The sequence below is a fragment of the Acipenser ruthenus genome, chromosome 43 (assembly GCF_902713425.1).
Source record: "Acipenser ruthenus chromosome 43, fAciRut3.2 maternal haplotype, whole genome shotgun sequence".
NCBI lineage: Eukaryota > Metazoa > Chordata > Actinopteri > Acipenseriformes > Acipenseridae > Acipenser > Acipenser ruthenus.
The window spans coordinates 757,760-779,036 of NC_081231.1; the positions used below are offsets into that span (position 1 = coordinate 757,760).

Below are 21,277 nucleotides of genomic sequence, written 5' to 3' on the forward strand. Positions count from 1 at the left end.
TAGTAGCACAGGGATAGTTACAGATTTGCAGCCACATTGACTGGAGTTACTGTACTAACCAATATCACACACATCCCAGACAGGGAAATAACTCCTATTGTATAGCAGTTTTTGCCCATTCCAGGGTTTTACCATGAGCTTGAACAGCCACAGTGGGGATAGGTAACTAGTTCAGTTCTTGAACTCTCCAGTAAAACCAGGAATGGGTCGACCTGCTATGCAATGGAGGGGGGGGGGGGGGGGGGGGGGGGGGGGGGGAGAGGCGATTATGTTGAAGTGACACAAGCTGGCATTGACAGCACAGCTCTTTCAAAAAGAGGACACCCCTACAGAAAGTGGAGCAGTCCACCTTTTGGGGGGGGGGGGGGGGGCCCCGACGACAATTAAGTTGGTCCAGTAATGGGGCAAAAATGCAAGAGATCACGGGACACTAACATAAAATTCACATTTATTTGCATACTGATTTGAACTCAAGTCCTCTCAACCACCCCACAGCGAATTTAGCAACAGTTTCTAGTTTTAAATAAAGAGGCTAATTGGCGAATTAAAAGCCATAAACAAAAGACACGTCACTGGGGATAAAACCCTGCTTGAAACCTCTTTATAAAAACTGGAAACCAATTAAAAAAACAATGCTGACAAAACTGACCCCACGGCCTCAGGCTAGCAGCACAAGGACTTTAAAAAAAAAAAAATTAGAGACAGCATCCGCAGACGTAAACGGATTTCATTCACCCTACAGGCTTAATTAAACAAATGGTATTGCATAATTAGATGTGAAATGGTGCAGGGAATCCTTTCTTGAAGCTGCTTCAAGAAAACGCCAGTGCTTAAGACCCGCACATGTGAATTACATACGTGAGCTCCCATTCCATAGCAGGTTTGATCCATTCCTGGTTTTACTATGGGTCCAATAAGACACACCTGAGCTTGTTACCACTACACTAAAATCGAGCAAAAAACTGGAATGGGTGAAACTGCTATATGCACAAGTTTAATATGCAAATTCGACAAAGCAGCTGGATATATCCATAACAGATTAGCCCTCGATTTCTGATTTCTCAATATCTGGTGCTGAACAGCCTGACCGCGTCTGGAAAAAGCACTTTTCAAGCATCTACATAAATCCTCTAATTTAACAGCTAAAGAACTCTCATTCGAGCTGAGCTCTCAATTACTCAACTAAAGTCTTAAACTAATAATTTGCTTCAGACCTCTTGCTGGTTTTCAGCTCTTGCAGGTCAGAGAGTTCCCTGCACTCACTCTGTGATCTCTTCCGTGACTGTGTGCTCCACCTGCAGCCTGGAGTTCACCTCAATGAAGTAATGCTTCCCATGTTTATCCACCAGGAACTCCACTGTGCCGGCGTTCTCATAGCCCACCTGGGGAGAGACAGAACAAAACGAAAGAGGGGTCAGCAACACAGCACACCCCATTCTCCACAGATACAACAGACTGCAGGGATAGAAATGAGACTCCCGATGCAGATCCACCCATTCCAGGTTTTACTAGGAGCTTGATTATCCAGTGTATAGGTAGCTCAGGTTCATCTTCAAATGCCTAGTAAAAACCAGGAATGGATCAAACTGATGTGCAAGGAGTCTTATTTCCATCACTGTAAATGGATATATTGGCTGAAGGAAGTAGCTGATTTGAGAGGATAGCTGCAATATATTGGTGTTAGCAGTGGGATATTTAGAAAGATCAGGGATGGCAATAAGACTCCTATTGCACAGCAGTGTCACCCATTCCAGGTTTTACTACCACGAGCTTGATTAGCCCCAGTGTGTACAGGTAACACGCTCATGTGCGACTCAATAAACTCTACGTAAACCAGGGGAATGGATCAAACTGCTATGCAGTGGGGGTCTTAATTCCATCCCTGCCCCAGAACAATTTTAAATATCAAAGTGCCTTTGAGAACAGGGATTTTTCAGCAGCGGTGAAGTAAAGATTTCTGTATTAATATCAACTGAATCCACTTCACACCAGATGACCGTCCCCTCCTAACACAGTGATTAGAAAGCAGGGTTACCACGTCAACGCACCACCGATGTGGTACACGTACTTTCTAAATCATCCTGTATTTCTACGTATAATTATGTAGGAACACCATTACAAGTTAAAGCCACACTCTGCCAGATCAAAACATTCCAGAACTCTGAAAGTAAGGGTGCAGCGATACCCCGATGTGACGAGAAGGCAGCGACACGACACACATGGTGATCCCGACGTGCTACTTGAAGGATGCAGAAGATCAAAATGGTCGTTTAACTGAAGGACCATTCGGTCAAAGACCAAAATTCAATGGAGACAAGTAGGTGATCATACCAACTATAAAAAAACATGCTTTATTGAAGAACCATTTGGTGTTCTGCAACGAGCTATGAAGCTTTTGGTCTTGTATCACACCACCTGGCATGCCTCTTTCACTACACATCATGACAAAGCATCACGATTCATCGACATGCAAATAATTCCTACACCCTGATGTCAAAAGACTCTTGCATCATAAATAAATGCAAGGAGAGTTCTGGTACTCTTGTGCACTGCATCTTGCAAACTCTGTACCGCTTTCAGAAAAAAATGCCTTTTCCATTCGTTTCCATTATAAATTCTTCAGCCCCCCGTTAGAGTGGATATTGGACAGCCTCTAAGGTAAATCCAATATAAAACTCTTGAGAGAGTCGTCCATCCTACCCCATCTTCCCCCCCAAACAAAATGACATTTCATAATCTCGCAAGATTGCTTTTCCGGTCGATTACAGCAGACGAGGAGGGGGCAGACAAACTAGACAAAAGCCTGATGTTTATTTTGCAGACAACGGGATCGATGCAGAACGCACGTGTATATGTATATATATAGATGTCCTGGAAAAAAGGAAAAATGATGGGATTTGGAATAGAGAAAAAAATTAAATCTGGGAGGAGGGGGCTGTTGCTCGGTATGATCTGTAGCCCCCCACAGACCCAATCAATCAATGCAGCAAGAGAAGACTGCTCTCGGATTTCAGCATGAGCTGAACCCCCCCCCCAACCCCCAGCAAAGACAAACGAGCCAAAGCACATGCCTCTCACACACCCGACAACACTGCTGCATGCGAACCGCGAACTGAGCCTCACACACAGGTCAGCAGTGTATTAGGATGGTTCAAGTTCATCCCACGTGTGCTCGATAGGATTGAGATCCGGGGATTGTGGTTGTTTGTGCCTCTGACTAAAAGGACACAAAAAAGGCTCCAGAGGTCTAGAGAGACGAAAGGGTGTTTGTTCTGCACAGAAAGGCAATAGCGTCACTATGTATATATCAACAGCACTCAACGCTGTAGAGCCATTAACCAGGTCACGGGTATTTCTGTAGGACTTTTCTGTACAAAACACTTACAGTATTTAATTAGTTACATTAGGAGGTTGTCATTTTTTGACCTTGTACCAGAAAAAAAAGCAGTAACCACTTATTCAAATGTCAATGTTTGTCAAATTAAAATAGGCTTCAAATGAAACCAGTTAAACAAATCACAATTATGTCTCTAAAAACATCCTTGGAATTGATTAAGGAATTGACCTCAACCCTGCTGGTAACTACACTATGAAAGTAATTACACAGAAACTTGCCCTGGGAGAGATTTCTGTACAATATTTCTGAAATGAGTACAAGAAAATATATATTTTTTCACAACAATTTATTTTAAAATCTACCAAAAAAAAAACATTAATATTTATAGCATTTTCAAAGAACACTAGTGACCCCTAGTGGTTAAAATATTTCAGCCTTTTTTCACATCACTTGACAAGCAAAGCGACTGATTTCAGCTCAACCTAATTATAAAAATCACTGAATTAATTTGGAACACGTCCGGATCGGAAAAATCTCGCACACTGGAGAGAACTGGGAATTAAGAAATACTGAGGAGGTAGTGAACTCAATCTACCAGGAACAGAAAAAAACAAGGCAAATTGTTTTCATTTTAATGAAATCCACCACTTGCTTCTGCTGCTGTTTGCACAGTATTTTAAACCTCAATCTGGAACAATGACAATATTAAAAACACACTACAGACTACAGCTGCACTAACCAATTATTCGGATAAGCTGACAGACAAGGGTCGACCAGACTGATTTACCATCGAGTGAAGAAACAGCTGCTTGGGTTTGTGTGGATCGCTGTTCTCCGCAGAGTAATAAGCAGCGATCATCACAAACAAGCTGCTGTTTCTTCACTCTGAACGGGGAATCAGCCCCCCCCTGATCCACACCAGCGACCCTCGCCTGCGGAGCGCCCCGTCCGGACAATCAAATGATCACTTCATGCAGAACTTCTAAAAAGTCATTCATATTTCATGCAAAAAATCAGCGGACAGATGATCATGATTAAGAATTGTCCAAGTTCATCCCAAACATGCTCAACTAGATTAACGGTGCACAGGTCTGGTGTTATCATAAAAGTAGCCATCAGGGTACAAATCCATCCAACAATGCTAAACTATCCAGTCAGCCTTCCAGAGAAAATCAAGCAACCCTGGGTATACCATTGCACAGCAGTTTGATCCATCCCTGGTTTCGCTAGGAGTTTAATAAGACACACCTGAGCTTGTTAGCTAGACCCACTGGGGGCTGATCAAGCTGGTAGCAGTAAAACCTGGAATGGATCACACTGCTGTGCAATAGGAGTCTTATTCCCTATCCCTGCTTTCAGATCAGAGTCTCCAATTACTAACTTTGTAACCAAGACCGGAGTCAATTTACAAGGGTTTTTAATAAGCATCTTAAATCAACGTTGCGTGAAACCGCCTGGGTCGAGCAAGCCTACAAAACCGGTAATAAAGCACCTAATTAATTATTGATTTCCCCTTCCGAGCACATCCATCAATTGTCATCCGATCAATAACTCCGCTCGTTACCCCACGGCTTACTGTAAAGCCTTGCTTTTTTTATTCTGGTGCCCTTAGCCATCTAAAATCAAAGTAATAATTGATCAGGACGCAGCACAGCATGCCAAGGATTAGATTTTACAACTCTTCCCTCAAATGGAAATTAGACTCCCATTGCACAGCAGTTTGATCTACTCCTGGTTTTGCCAAGAGTTTAAAAATCACACACCTGAGCTTGTTACCTAGACAGTCAAGCTGGTAGTAAAACCTGGAATGGAGTGATAACTGCTATGCAATAGGAGTCTGATTTCCAAACACGTAAAAAATTAGGGATATGACATTTTAAACCTTAAACTTCAGGATAGGGGTGTACCATGAACTAATGAATCGCGACACTTTCTTTACAGGGTTATAGCGCATCATAGAGGTATGTATCATTTGTATTTGTGACGAGGCACAGCAAAGCTCATTTTTAGCTCAAATGGTTCCTGGATGAATAAATGCTTTAGTTGGCCTGAAAATACTCTGCCTGTCTCGCTGTCACTAACAAAACAGTCAAATCACTAAAGGGATAATTTGATCTTCCTACTCATCATGCAAGCAGTCCATCCAGACCATTGCATGTATAACTATAGGTCTCTTGATCTCTGCTACTCTGCACTGGAATGATATCCTTGCACTACCAATATGTCCCTGTAGATGCAACTTGCTGTAATCCTAATTTGTTGCATTCTAGTTCATATTGTATTCTAGCATTTGCACTTCCTGTAAACTACACTATTTAAAATTTCAAGCTTTCATTGTAACCCCGTGCTGCCCTGCAACACCTGCAAGGTCACCTGGGATAAAAAGACGCCTTCCAAACACAGAATACGAATCTAGCAGCCTGCATATCGCCACGTTACACCCCAGCTCGGGAGTCTCAAGTTTAGAAAGCCTCATGGGTCAGCTCTCCAGTGGTAGAGAACGAAGGCTTTGACCCTGTAATCTCCGCACCCCCCTCCTCCGTACCTGCTTGGCGAGTTTGACCGCGTCGCTGGTCAGTCTGTTCCGGAGCAGGGGTTCGAGCTGAGCGGCCGGCGCGATCTCCACCACCTTCTGATGCCTCCTCTGGATGGAGCAGTCTCGCTCGTACAGGTGAACCACGTTCCCAAACTTATCACCTGGGAACCACAGAACTACAGCTTACACACCCTGGACCAGATCTCTCCCATAGTTTATCAAAATACTTTACTGCACATTACACTTGCTGTGGGCAAACTTTCAGAAGGGTTAGTTTACCATGCTTTGTTTAATGCTTTACCAGATCTCTGTTTTTCCACACTTCCACTATACTTGGCTATGCTTTTATTATGATTATTAGTTTATTTAGCAGACGCCTTTATCCAAGGCGACTTACAGAGACTAGGGTGTGTGAACTATGCATCAGCTGCAGAGTCACTTACAACTACGTCTCACCCGAAAGACGGAGCACAAGGAGGTGAAGTGACTTGCTCAGGGTCACACAATGAGTTGAGGTGGGATTTGAACCGGGGACCTCCTGGTTACAAGCCCTTTTCTTTAACCACTGGACCACACAGCCTCCGCTTTCACTATGGGGGAACGTTCACAAGGGCAGCTTCAATGTTATAGGCAGGCAAACAGATTGAAGTTGCATTTTCTGAAGTTTGAGGGACTCAGCTGAAGGGCAGCAGTGTGGAGTAGTGGTTAGGGCTCTGGACTCTTGACCGGAGGGTCGTGGGTTCAATCCCAGGTGGGGGGGACACTGCTCCTGTACCCTTGAGCAAGGTACTTTACCTAGATTGCTCCAGTAAAAACCCAACTGTATAAATGGGGAATTGTATGTAAAAAATAATGTGCCATCTTGTAACAGTGCTGTCTCTTATTTCGGCCGTCTCTCACCCAGTATCTGAACTTCGATGTGCCTGGGTCGCTCGATGAATTTCTCCACGAAGAGGGCTCCGTTCCCGAACGCTGCCAGCGCCTCTGAGTAAGCCCGTGTGTAATTCTCCTCCAGCTCCTGAGACGCAGGGTTTAAAAATAATAAGCCAGGAGGAGGCAGGATGCACAGTCAAGGTCATTCACTGTCAGCCTCAAGCGAAATAAACTGGACTACTCCCTCCTCCCCCCTGTCCCCCCTCCCTCATTTTTCACTAAACCGTTTGATCATTTTTGGATTGAGCCTCAAGCGAAAAACTGACTCATCCCTTATTTTTTCACCAAACCGCTTACTCTGTCATTTTTGGATTGAGCGCTTCACAAAAATAAGGAAGGGGGTTGCAGCTGTTCATTAACTAGTCAGTTGCGAAACAGAGTGAATTCAGAAACAACTGCTTGGGTTTGTGTGGATTGCTGTTCTCCACACAGTAAGAAAAAGCAGCGATCACCACAAACCCAAGCAGCTGTTTCTTAAAAGCACTCTGAAAACAAATCAGCCCCCCAATCGACACCAGCAACCGTCCTCCCAGATTGTCAGCACCTGCTTTCTGTGGAGCGCTCCATCCCAGTAAATCAGTTCCTGTAGCACCCATATATATTTTGTTAACAGCAACAGGTTAGCCAATGTTAAATTTAACAAGGGCGTTCTTGTTCGTTTATATAAACCACACACACAGCCAGACTTCCTCTGTACCTCGTAGCTGCGCACCACCCTCATGCCTCGCCCCCCTCCGCCATAGGCTGCCTTGAAGATGATGGGGAGGCTGTACTTGTTTGCAAACTCCTGCGCCTCAGTCAGAGCGGAGATGGGAGCGTTTGTGCCAGGGACCACCGGTACCCCTGGGGAGCGAAGCACAACCAGAACGGAAAATCAAAAAACCGCCAACCCGCCCAAGCAGGATCACCACCAACGTATCAAACTTGAGCCATTTACACCCCTCTCTGAAAGGGCAGATCTCTCTCCGTACCTGCGTTGATGGCGATGGCCCGCGCCTCCACCTTGTCTCCCATCTTCCTCACCACTTCGGGGGAGGGCCCGATGAACCTCACACCCGCGTCGTTGCACGCCTGGGCGAAGTCGGAACGCTCCGAGAGGAAGCCATAACCAGGGTGGATGGCATCGACTCCATTCTCCTGTCAACAAACATTACAGGAAGATTAAAAGGAGACTCCATCCCGAATTTGCAGTTCTCTCAAAATAAGAATTACCAACTTATTTAAAAAAGCTTATAGGTTCCTAATTTCATAATTAAACTGTATGGATTCCAATGTTATTCCATTTTTGGATTGCACTATAAAAAGGTGCATTTTATGGGAAGAGACTTTCACCCTAGTTAATAGTTCTGTCTCCAAATAACCAGTACACTGAAAACACTAACTGAAGAACTTCTTTTACAATTTGAACAAGCTACAATATCTTCGAAACTTTGGGGAGGGAAAAATTGCTTACAAATTGTCAACTATAAAAAGAGACCAGAAAAGGGCTTTCAGCTGATGTTTCATAGGCTTAACAGGGTGGCTACAGGGGTGACCTTGACCCTTGATCCTGACCTTGGCCACTTTGATGATGTCGGGGATGTGCAGATAAGCCGCCACAGGGGGCAGTCCCTTCCCGATGAGGTAGGCTTCGTCAGCCTTCTGCCTGTGCATCTGCCCGGTGTCCTGCTCTGAATACACGGCCACCGTGCGGATCCCCAGCTCCGTACAGGCCCGGAAAACCCGGATCGCAATCTCTCCTGGGAACGAGGCACAGCGGACAGGGTTAAGAACACCGCCACAGCGGGCTGCCGTTCCGCTCCTGGTCTTTGTTCCAACCCAGTTATAAATTGGTAAACCAATTAAACCCTGATCCTGAAGTAGCTCTTTATCTCGTTTTATCTGTAAAACCTGGAGCGGCACTCCCGGATCGGGACTGTTTGTACACCCCTGCAGTAGTCTCAATGCAAGCCATCAGTCATACAGTGCAGGACTGACTGTCCTCAGGGCTTAGTGTAGAGGGCATGGTCATTTCTCATTTAAAAAACACACCAGTACCTATTTCAAAATGTAATGCATCATTTGAAATGCTTATCATTGAAACTGGCGCTAGCCCTGCTGCATCCAGTCCTGGGTTTCAGAACTACAAGATAAAAGCAATAATCAAATCATGGGGTCCAACTGCTGAAACGCATGATCATTTTAAATGAATGCACAAACATGGACGACGGTTCAGATTCCCAGGACTGGGTGCAGGTGGCAGATCATGCCCATGCTTGTTTTGCACCACGGTACCGATCCCGGCTGTTTATTGGTCAATAAAAAAAAAGGTGCACTGGGATGTGTGGCTGCCCCTACCCCGGTTGGCCACCATGACTTTCTTGATGGGCTTGTACTGGATGTGCTGGGAGCTCTGGTAGGCATGGCTGAGGAGGGACACTCGCTTCAGCCCCAGGAAACTGAGCCCTCCTCCTCTCACGAAACGCAGGTACAGCATCTGGAGAGAGAGAGAGAGAGAGAGAGAGAGAGAGAGAATCAAACTGCTGTTTAGCCACTTTAAATCTTTTCTAAAATTTATATTTTAGAGACGCAACAATTGTTGTGATTGTTCAACTGCTTGCGTTCCAAGCCGATTTCAAACGGTACTAACAGCGGACTTCAGATAAATAATTTGTTGCCGTTGCGAGAGGCTCATTTTAGCAGAACACTGCGAACCGCAACTTTGATCAACGTGTTGGAATTGAGTAAAAAAAAAAGTAATGGGAATTATAATTAAAATGGAAAAATTGAACAACCCGTAATTGACATAAGCAAATCCTGGCTAGATCAAGGCACATTCCAATTATACAAAGTTGCTGTGCTCCCTGCCTTTGGAGCTCCCTCAGGGAGGCAGGACTGCTGGCACGGTCAAATCTAACCCTAAATCAAAAAATTAAAAACATTGGTGTTTGCGTTCAAGTTTCACAAAACGTAACCTATTCAAAAAAGATCCCTGTGGACCACGTGGGATGTCAATGCGTGTGGCGTTGTTGTGGGTGTGTTTATTTGTGTACAGCTCCTCAATTTCCCCATTTCCGCCCTTGGTGTCACTCTGCCTGATCCAGCTAGGAAAGGGTTTAGCACGAACCAGCCGGGCTAATGCAAGGTTAGTGTCATTTCAAATGGGACGATGTGCCACGGCTAGAGAGAGCGCTGCCACACTTGCAATGCTGTCAAAACGCAGAAGCAGAGAATAATTCTGCCAGCCGATTTAAGAGACCGAAACCTGTTCTAGCGATATTTTTTTTTATTCCTCTGGGCTTCACAGTGCTATGCTTATACTATGGGAAGTTTTTACAAGGGTTAGTTTACCATTTTTTTCCTTCTAAATTTCCTTTCCCATAACTCTCTGCTTTACAATGCTCCCCGGTGCTTTACCAGACCTCTCTGTGCTTTACAATGCTTCCCTATGCTTTACCAGACCTCTGTGCTTTACAATGCTCCCCTGTGCTTTACCAGACCTCTCTGTGCTTTACACTGCTCCCCTATGCTTTACCAGACCTCTCTGTGCTTTACAATGCTCCCCTGTGCTTTACCAGACCTCTCTGTGCTTTACAATGCTTCCCTATGCTTTACCAGACCTCTGTGCTTTACAATGCTCCCCTGTGCTTTACCAGACCTCTCTGTGCTTTACAATGCTTCTCTATACTTTACCAGACCTCTCTGTGCTTTACAATGCTTCCCTATGCTTTACCAGACCTCTCTGTGCTTTACACTGCTCCCCTATGCTTTACCAGACCTCTCTGTGCTTTACAATGCTCCCCTGTGCTTTACCAGACCTCTCTGTGCTTTACAATGCTTCCCTATGCTTTACCAGACCTCTGTGCTTTACAATGCTCCCCTGTGCTTTACCAGACCTCTCTGTGCTTTACAATGCTTCTCTATGCTTTACCAGACCTCTCTGTGCTTTACAATGCTTCCCTATGCTTTACCAGACCTCTCTGTGCTTTACAATGCTCCCCTATGCTTTACCAGACCTCTCTGTGCTTTACAATGCTCCCCTGTGCTTTACCAGACCTCTCTGTGCTTTACAATGCTTCCCTATCCTTTACCAGACCTCTTCTTTATAATGCTTCCCTGTGCTTTGCCACACCTCTCTATGCTTTACAATGCTTCCCTATGCTTTTACACATTGCTATGCTTTAACTATGGGACATTTTTAGAAGGGAAGACAGCAGCTTGATTTAATAAAAGCTAATCTAAATCAGAGACCAACAGAACTGTAGTGTACAGAGAGTGGCTTGTTCTATAACTTCATTGCCAGAGGCAGTATTTAAAAAAAAAACAAAAAAAAACACACAAGGAAGTTGTAGGATTCTTGGAAACAGAACTCAGAGGGCGGGTGCCGATAAGGTTGAGACCTCTCACCTACTTCAAAAAAAAAAAATTGCACAATGACAGAGGCAGCCACAATAGACAGCGGTCTTAGTAAAAGGAACAATGCGTGGGTTTAACCTTTGACCCCCAGTTACGCATCTGGCTGTTTTTTAAAAAAAAGAGAAATCAAAGGTCGAAACGGGGAGAGCAAAACAGAACTCTTATCTCTGTCAGCACAGCATGTCTGTCTGCTCCACGATCATGAATGATGAAGCAGGACTTCCTAAACCCGATGAGCCCCAAAAAAATCAATGCACTTATAACTGCATCAGCCTGATTGATGAGATTATATTTGGATTAAAAAAAAATGGTATATATTAGCTCAGAGAGCCAGCTGCCCAACGTTTTGATATGTTGTCCATGTCTCTCAAGGGAGCCTGCGTTTGAATCAAAACATTTATAGGTTTTTGACAGCATGACTGGTTATTGCTTTATATTCAAATCAATGATTTACTCTTACATGATGTAATGGTGTTCTATCGTTTTTCCTTCCATCTTTAAATCTGTATTAATTCTAATTCACATTTTACATAAAAATATATTTCTATTATCACGCAATGCTGGCTCTGAGGATCAGTCTCGATTTGGCCTCCCCAGCACATCAGCGTGCACAACTTCTGAATGAATTGTTTATTTAAAATATTTATTGGAGTTAATTCGTTCATTCAAAAACAAGGAGGGGTTTCATTTGTAAACAAAAAGGAGTTATTTTTTGCAACCTTGTTTTTAAACAGTATAATTTGCCTGCCAGACAAACGGGTACCAGGTCTGACATCCGGCTCAAATTAACCAGTAATCAAAAACATTCTGACCCGCAACCCTACGCTTGCCAGCTCGGTTTCTCAAATCTGCACGTAGGAGTACCGAAGTATTTTCAGGAAAACTTTTTTAAATAAATGCATTTCCTTGTAGGTGGTGTTCATCTCTTTGCTGCTGCGGTGAAGTGGAGGAGGAGTCACTGTGATGTCATCGTTTAGAATGCACTGGAACGGAATCCTGAGGAGGTGCCCCGGGTATGCTTTTTATTGGCTGAAAGACCCTGGGCAGCTTATAACAGCGGTGGATCCATTAAAACATGGACAGACCAGCCACCACTGCGCGTGCCACGTACCAGAGGTCTCCAGCCCGGGTCCTGGAGAGCTAATGGGTCTTCTGGTTTTAGTTTCAACCGTGCTCTTAATTAAGCCAATTACTGGCTCAAGTTCCGATTAACAGGTCCAGATCTTTGACCATTGATGTAAGGACACCCATAAAACCTGCAGGACTGGGGCTCTTCAGGAAATCCCTGCTATATAGCATCATCCGGGACATCGTAAGCAATAGAATTAAACAGAAGATAAGGAGAGGGACGATAGGGGGCTTGGGAAACTAAACACAAGTATCAAATCGAGTTCAAAAGGTCGGGGTAAAACACAAAATCAGATGCCCCAATTATAAACACACTTGAGTTAAAGTGCACTAACCCATCCCTCGCCCGACCCTGCATGTCCAAATCCTTTCTGTATCGCAAGACGCTCTGGTGATGTCGTCACGCCACCTCTGCAGCAAGCTTAACGGTCCGCAAAACGCTACAGCCGCGCGATTAAGCAACTCCCAACTGTGCCTCATTGAGAAATCCATTATTAGAAGCATTGCTGCCACAGAGAGAAAGTGCAGGGACGGTAATCAAAGCTTCCATTGGACAGCAGTTTGATCCAGTCCAGGTTTTACTGCCAGCTTGATCAGCCACAGCGTGTACAGATAACAAGCTCGGGTGCGTCAGATTAAAAACGCATTGTAAAACCCGACACTGCTGTGCAACGGGAGTCTTATTTCCATCCCTGTGACACTTTTCAAAAATCTTAATTATAGTAATCTTGCCTACCCACCTTCTGAAGCCTGGGGGCAGGAAACTGCAAACCAGCACTTTTTTAAAAAAGGGTGGACCTGTTTACAGCAACAAGATGTGTCTATATAAAACAGAATTCAATAGAAGCTTGAAAAAGCATTGTGTTTGGCATTCCTTTTCCCCTCCATGCAAAAAGCAAAACAGCAAGCAAGGCAACTTATGCATTGCCTTTAGCAAGCAACGCAGTATTGCAAAATAGCATTTAAAAAATTAATCGCTGAACAACAAAGTCTTTGTATAAAGAAAAGCTGCACCACAGATTTGAACGCGCCACTCACTTCGATTCCTCGGGACCCGGGATTTCTCAACAGCTGGTTCGAGGGTAACTGCAAAGCAGGTCAAAGTTTCCTTGTGAACACAAACTCAGCGACTCTTCTCCCTGCCTCTCGGTGTGTCTCGGTGAGACTCAAACAAGCCTTTTCCTGCTATCTGAACTCCACACACCTCTCTGATCATTATGTAAGCCAGCACACACCCACCACCTGAGGCCAATCACAGACTCTCTCCAACAAGACAGTAACATTTAAGTGCAGGGGGAAGAGAAAAAAAACAAACACTTATCTAGGAATAAAAAACAATACTGGGAAATGCACGTAGCCTTATCTTTCTATATCATCATAGCAGACCCTGATATTGATGCGATCCAGCCCTCTGAAATGCCTTTATAATATACAGCACTAGACCCTGATATTGAGGCGATCCAGCCCTCTGAAATGTCTTTATAATATACAGCACTAGACCCTGATATTGATGCGATCCAGCCCTCTGAAATGTCTTTATAATATATAGCACCCTGATATTGATGAGATACATCTAAACATTTTGTTTCGGACAAATAAAATCTGACGCAGTCTCCTATAAACCATTACATGAAGGAACATGAACAGGGTCATAATTGCCACTGAATACACACGTCAACCAGCGTCTGTTCAAATATTTGAGCATTTGTCCCAGCGCAGCTCCAAGTTAATGGGTCACTGTTTGCACAGTACATGTTGAAGTGCATCTTTGCTTTTGAGATTTCCGCTGTCCTCCCAGAGTCAGGACAGATCCCAGTCTATACCTGTGCTATTATTAAAATCAGTCATTTTGCAGAGTCATTTATGCAAAGCGACTTAACTGGGAGTGAACTCTGCTTCATCAACAACTGCTGCTGCAGAGTCACTTTCAATAGCACCTCGTTTTGCGTCTCATCCGGAGGACGGAGCACAAGGCGGTCAAGTGACTCGCTCAGGGTCACGCACAGCGAGCCAGTGGCTGAACCAGGAACCTCCTTTCAACCACCAAGCCTCCTATAAAATGGGGGGGGACAGTGTTTAACGCGACAGTAACCTTCCAGTCTCTGCAGCCATTGCGCTCCAGGCAGCCTTGGACGAGACCGTTTCTAAAGCACAGATATGCACGATTTCGAAAGACAGCCATCCATTATTTCAAAAGGAGATTATTACTACACCTCAACATCCTTTCACAATGAGACAGCTGCGGCGACAAAGCACCTGATGCAACCGGCTCTGCCAGTACAACACAGCCTCTAGATGAACCCATTGTGGGCCACTGTCCTGTTTGACAGCCTACAGTCCTTTGTCATTTTTTATATATATATATATATATATATATATTTCTGACTGGCATCTACTTGTTATTTCAGTTCTCTTTAACTGCAGTGTTAGGATTGACAACACTGTCATTACGTTAACAGCAAAACAGGTCACCGGAAAATGTAATGGGGGGGGTGGGGGAGGAATCATTAATATTTAAATTTTCTATATCTAAAGAAACAAATTCGACAGCACTTGGATTACATCACCTGTCAGGCAACTTTAGCCTTGTTAGCCATAAATGCTTTATCATACATCTCAATGCTTTACTATGCTTGTCTATGCTTTACCAGACCTCTCTGTGCTTTACAATGCTTCCCTATGCTTTACCAGACCTCTCTGTGCTTTACAATGCTTCCCTATGCTTTACCAGACCTCTCTGTGCTTTCCAATGCTTCCCTATGCTTTACCAGACCTCTCTGTGCTTTACAATGCTTCCCTATGCTTTACCAGACCTCTCTGTGCTTTACAATGCTTCCCTATGCTTTACCAGACCTCTCTGTGCTTTACAATGCTTCCCTATGCTTTACCAGACCTCTCTGTTTTACAATGCTTCCCTATGCTTTACCAGACCTCTCTGTGCTTTACAATGCTTCCCTATGCTTTACCAGACCTCTCTGTGCTTTACAATGCTTCCCTATGTTTTACCAGACCTCTCTGTGCTTTACAATGCTTCCCTATGCTTTACCATACCTCTGGGCTTTACAATGCTTGCCTATGCTTTACCAGACCTCTCTGTACTTTACAATGCTTTCCTGTGCTTTACCAGACCTCTCTGTGCTTTACAATGCTTCCCTATGCTTTACCAGACCTCTCTGTGCTTTACAATGCTTCCCTATGCTTTACCAGACCTCTCTGTGCTTTACAATGCTTCCCTATGCTTTACCAGACCTCTCTGCACTTTACAATGCACCTGTCCAGTATGCGATCGGCTGACCGGTTTGCACCCCTTCCTGTCGCAATCAGACTGAAATTTACCCTTTCAGCTTTGTCAAGGATATTGCAAACCGGGGGAAGGACCAAGCGTTCTTCTGTAATGTGTCCTGCACACAGCACGGCTCAGAACACCACCCAGCCTGCATTACAAGCGTGAATGGGAGTTACAGTATGTACAGCGCTTCGTACTGCTTACACATTTGTCATTGAACTTTTAGCTTGTCTAAATATAGCGCCGTTGTGCATTTTAATATTTATAGATGATAGCGCTAATCTAAGCCAGCTAAAAGACTCGGGCAAGCCATTTAAGACCGTTGCTGATTGATAAGAGAACCTTAAATTCAATGACACACGTTTCTACACAGTCCCCCTTTGAGGTGTTCTTGGTGATAAGGGCGTTGAGATTCTGATTAACTCTTTCAACGCCGCAGATGTCAAGAGCGGGCACTTCAGACACACGAAAAGGAAGCTTGCAGTAAATTCAGCGACGCGCGTTTGACACCGCGGTGCAGAAGGAGTCTTCGCTATTGAACAAGTCATTGGAGACTTCTTTCAGCAGGTCTAAATTCAGCCCAGTTAAAGGGGTGATTATCAAAATGGGAGAATTTTTTTTTTTTTTTTAAAAAGACAACCTGACCAAAGTCGTAGATCAGTGAAATTAGACGGAAAAGTTACAAACTGAAGAGCGACAACAGCTGTTGCGGTTTGGCAAACTATCATCCCCCCCCCCCCTCCACATACAGTCTATCTTCTACCCTGCCAAGTTAAACACAGCACACAAGAACAAAAACTGCTGCTATCTGCAACGCAGGTTTAAAAGGAGGGGCAGTACCAGGCATTTTAACAAGGTCAATCTGTGCGTCCAGCAAGCGAGCTACACAGATTCCACAGAGCATTACATGCAGCGTGAAAAGAGGGAGGAGGCTGCAGTGGAGAGAGAAATATTAGAGAGGATTGATAGCGCAGCGGTTAAAGAAAGGGGCTTGTTACCAGGAGATAACAGGTTCAATCTCAGTCACTGACTCCCTGTGTGTGCGACCCTGAGCAAGGCGCGTCACCTCCTTGTGCTCCGTCCTGCGGATGAGATGTAAAACAAACCGAGGCCCTATTGGAAGTTGCTGTGCAGCACAGTTCACCTACTAATCTCTGTCAATCACTCTGGATAAAAGACTACATAATAGAATGATCAATGTGGCACTGGCGCCCCCTGGTGTGAAGAAGCGGCGCTGCAGGCTCAAATTGTCAAACAAAAACATCACATGACGCTTCTTATTGGGCTGCATGCTTAATTAACTCCTAGTTTTTGAAGGAGACATCTGTTAGTTTAACAGAAATACCAAGATATATTTCAAGTCCCTTTAGCAGTCTGTTTAGGATCATTGTGAGGATGACATGGCTGCAGAATACAGAGAATCTGTGGAACACTGCAAATTCCGTGGGAGCCCAAAAATTCTGCATGTTGCATCACTAAGAATTTTAGGACTGAAGATTTAAAAAAAAAAAAAAAAAAAAAAAAAAGATTTTATCCATCATGTAAAGTCAAAAGAAACTACTAAATGATATCACTTAATTTAAAAAGTCTACTGGAATCCATGCTAGTAGCACAGCAGTATTTAATGTTACATTACAGAACGACATATTTCTCAATTGGTCAGTTTTCAGTTAAGTATATGGGAAAACTACAAAGCGCTGGGTGTGTAATTCAATATGCTAACCTAACATTATTCAGCAGGTTTCATTCGACTTTATGAAGCAAAATCAGTTCATTCAAAAAAATTTTTAGCCAGAGCTGTACAGCATTATACTGCACTGTATTCCATAGGTGATCCAAAAAGTGAGTCTACTTGACATGAATAGAAGTCTCTGTTAACTTTTTTGTGTTGCTCAGTTTCCCAGGATATCCGATCCCAGTTGGACTCATTCTCTCAATGAAAGGTGCTTCAAAGCTCTGAATACCCGAGTTACTGTAAACTGACCCCTGCTTCCCTCCCAGAGAGAGAGAGACAGGCTCCTCGCTGCTCCACCAAGACTCAGCGACTTCCTTGCGCCTTTAAAATCAGAACGGGAATAACCGGCACAGGAACGCTCAGAGCAGCCTCATAAAATCGCATGCGTGTAAAGAGAGGAGTCGAGAGGTGATCTGAGCCAAATGCGATTTGAAAAGGTCTATAAGGAGGCTGGGAGTGAGCGATTCCAGTTTAGGGAAAGAGCATTCGCCAATCTTATTTTAACAGCAAAACCTGGAGTGGAATAACGGCACTCCAGGATCAGGATTGGATCGGACACCCAAGGCACAGCGCCTTGATCCATTCCTGGTTTCGCTAGGAGTTTAATAATCAGACACGCCTGAGCTTGTTAGCTAGACACACTGGGGGCTGATCAAGCTGGTAGCAGTGAAACCTGGACTGGATCACACTGCTGTGCAACAGGAGTCTTTGATCTATCTCTGAATTGCATTTTAAGGAACAAGGAAGGAGAGACAGTAAAATGATATTTACTAGCTCAGATTTCAAATATCTTGCATTCAAATAATCCTCTTCCCCCTCCCCCTTAAAAAGGTCCCAGATGAGTTACACACCAGTGAGAGGCAGGCTGATATCTGGAGCACGTCTACAGACAAGATCTGAAAAGAATAAGATGCAGACAGTTCAAATACATGAAAAGAAACTCAACTAGTGTTGCTATTGCATGGTTGCCAAACACAGTGCTGGACACAGACACATACTACTGTGAATATCAAACAGGAGACCTGTCTCTCTCTGGCTGGCTGCACCCAGTCCTGGGGTTCAGAGCTCCCCTCAATGAACATCATCATCATCATCATCATCATCATCCAGGAGTTTGAGCAGGGTTAGAAACTCACACTAGCCCTGCTGCTGCTGCACCCAGTCCTGGGGTTCAGAGCTCCCCTCAATGAAGTCTAGTATTATTATTAATATTGAAATGATCAGGAGCCAGGAGTTTGAGCAGGGTTAGAAACTCACACTAGCCCTGCTGCTGCTTCTGCACCCAGTCCTGGGGTTCAGCACTCCCCTCAATGAAGACTAGTATTATTATTAGTATTATTATTAGTATTATTATTATTATTATTATTATTATTATTATTGAAATGATCAGGAGCCAGGAGTTTGAGCAGGGTTAGAAACTCACACTAGCCCTGCTGCTGCTGCTGCTGCACCCAGTCCTGGGGTTCAGAGCTCCCCTCAATGAAGACTAGTATTATTATTATTAATATTGAAATGATCAGGAGCCAGGAGTTTGAGCAGGGTTAGAAACTCGCACTAGCCCTGCTGCTGCTGCTGCTGCTGCACCCAGTCCTGGGGTTCAGAGCTCCCCTCCATGAAATCTGTTTTTAAAATGACTACGAGTTTGAATAATCCAGCTCTTTGGTAAATCTGCTCCGAATCACACTTATGCTCACAGCATGAGCAAGTCTCTGCGAGTCTAGATTTACGAGTCTAGAGTTATTCCTGCAGCTATAAGAGAGGAATGATTTATTCACCACTAAATTAATCAAGAAACGAGAAGTTAATCCAATCATTCACTAATTATAGTAACAAAAAAACAAAGGCTAGCAAGCTTGTGACTTGTACTGTAGGTCACCACAAACTATAAATGAATCACAGCGTTCTGTACAGTTGAGTGTACATTATTAAAATACAAAACTACATGCAAGGGAACATGAACAGCGGCTTGAAACCTGGTTCCAGACCTGGTTTGAGGTTCGCTGTATCAAACCCCCAAGTCTCCCTGCCTGGTTTGAGGTTCGCTGTATCAAACCCCCAAGTCTCCCTGCCTGGTTTGAGGTTCGCTGTATCAAACCCCCAAGTCTCCCTGCCTGGTTTGAGGTTCGCTGTATCAAACCCCCAAGTCTCCCTGCCTGGTTTGAGGTTCGCTGTATCAAACCCCCAAGTCTCCCTGCCTGGTTTGAGGTTCGCTGTATCAAACCCCAAAGTCTCCCTGCCTGGTGTGCCACGCAGCGACCTGAAACCTGGTCTCCTGAAAGCCAGCGGCTGCGTGTTCTGAGAGTCGCACACACTGAAACTCTGTGCTAGTTTGGTAACTGAAGAACGGAGGAACGTATTGGGGGGCATTTCCAAACATTCCAAACTGTTAGAGCGAGAGAGGAGGAGAGTGCTGGACTCAAAGCAGCCACGTTGTGCTGAATACAGAGTAACTGTACATCTCACACAAAGAGGAGGAATGCTGGCAGCAGACCAGACTCAAGACAAAGACATTCACTCGGGAGCCAGAGAGAGAGAACCAAACACACAGAAAAAGAAAGAAAGAAAGAAAGAAAGAAAAGAAAGAAGAGAAGAGAGAAAGAAAGAAGAGAAGAGAGAAAGAAAGGAGAGAAGAGAGAAAGAAAGGAGAGAGGAGAGAAAGAAAGGAGAGAGGAGAGAAAGAAAGGAGAGAGGAGAGAAAGAAAGGAGAGAGGAGAGAAGAGAGAAAGGAGAGAAGAGAGAAAGGAGAGAAGAGAGAAAGGAGAGAAGAGAGAAAGGAGAGAAGAGAGAAAGGAGAGAAGAAAGAAAGGAGAGAAGAGAAGAAAGAAAGAGGAGAGAAGAAAGAAAGAAAGAAAGAAAGAAAGAAAGGAGAGGAGAAGAGAGAAAGGAGAGAAGAAAGAAAGAAAGAAGAGAAGAGAGAAAGAAGAAAGAAAGAGGAGAGAAGAAAGAAAGAAAGAAAGAGGAGAGAGGAGAGAAGAAAGAAAGAAAGAAAGAAAGAAAGAAAGAAAGAAAGAAAGAAAGAAAGGAGAGAAGAGAGAAAGGAGAGAAGAGAAGAAAGAAAGAGGAGAGAGGAGAGAAGAAAGAAAGAAAGAAAGAAAGAAAGAAAGAAAGAAAGAAAGAAAGAAAGAAAGAAGAGAAGAGAGAAAGGAGAGAAGAAAGAAAGAAAGGAGAAGAAAAGGAGAGAAAAAAGAAACAGAAGAGGAGAGAAGAAAGAGAAAGAAGAAAATAACATTTACATTTATAAATTAACAACAAGGATAATAATGATAATAATAATAATAGTATGATAATAATAATAATAATAATAATAATAATATTTATGTGCAGCAGTAGGTGGTTACCATCCCATCCCCCCCCCCCCCCCGAGTGAATTGACACGGAGTGTAAAGATGATTTGATGTGAAGCATCGACTCCCATAGGGTGCAGATTTCCAGGGAAGGACAGAACGCTCTACTGCATACCCACGCGGGGTTAAACCGCTTGATCAGCCCCAGCGTGTACAAGCAACAAGCGCAGGTGCGTTACTAAACTCCGAGCAAAGCCAGGAAAGGATCAGAGGGATATGCAAAACAGGAGTCCAATTCCCTCCCCGGATCTGCCATTCTTAAAGTAAAAAAAAAAAAAATAAGCACGGAGGAAATGGGTCGGAAGTGGTAGCAACTGGTAGAGTGCCGGCACCGCATCCCTGTGCTAAATATGAATACAACTAAAAACGCCATAGCCTGAAGCAATGGTTACACCCACTCTACAGCTAGAATAATAACACACCAATATGTTTAAGCACTTCTGCCGACTGTGCAAATCTGTACTGGTAGGAAACTGCATGCACCCACATACAGTTTGGGGTGCAACGATGCGCTTACGTCACGATACGGCATGCATCACCAGCTTTGGTCACCGCTGTTTTGAAGTACGCAGCACGTGATCTG

General features: G+C 44.1%; 1 protein-coding gene across 1 annotated transcript in view; it reads right to left on the reverse strand.

Annotated features, from left to right (window-relative positions):
* The window catches only part of LOC131709430 (pyruvate carboxylase, mitochondrial-like), a 105,899-nt gene extending 92,392 nt beyond the window's left edge, over positions 1-13,507 (reverse strand). Inside the window, exons 1-8 of the mRNA XM_059011965.1 lie at positions 13,368-13,507; positions 9,144-9,282; positions 8,361-8,545; positions 7,778-7,943; positions 7,504-7,649; positions 6,774-6,891; positions 5,883-6,034; positions 1,263-1,382 (exon numbers count right to left, since the gene is read on the reverse strand). Coding sequence (XP_058867948.1) covers positions 1,263-1,382; positions 5,883-6,034; positions 6,774-6,891; positions 7,504-7,649; positions 7,778-7,943; positions 8,361-8,545; positions 9,144-9,282 — 1,026 coding nt within the window. The 5' untranslated portion in view covers positions 13,368-13,507. The remainder of the gene's footprint in view (positions 1-1,262; positions 1,383-5,882; positions 6,035-6,773; positions 6,892-7,503; positions 7,650-7,777; positions 7,944-8,360; positions 8,546-9,143; positions 9,283-13,367) is intronic.
* Positions 13,508-21,277: the final 7,770 nt, after the last annotated feature.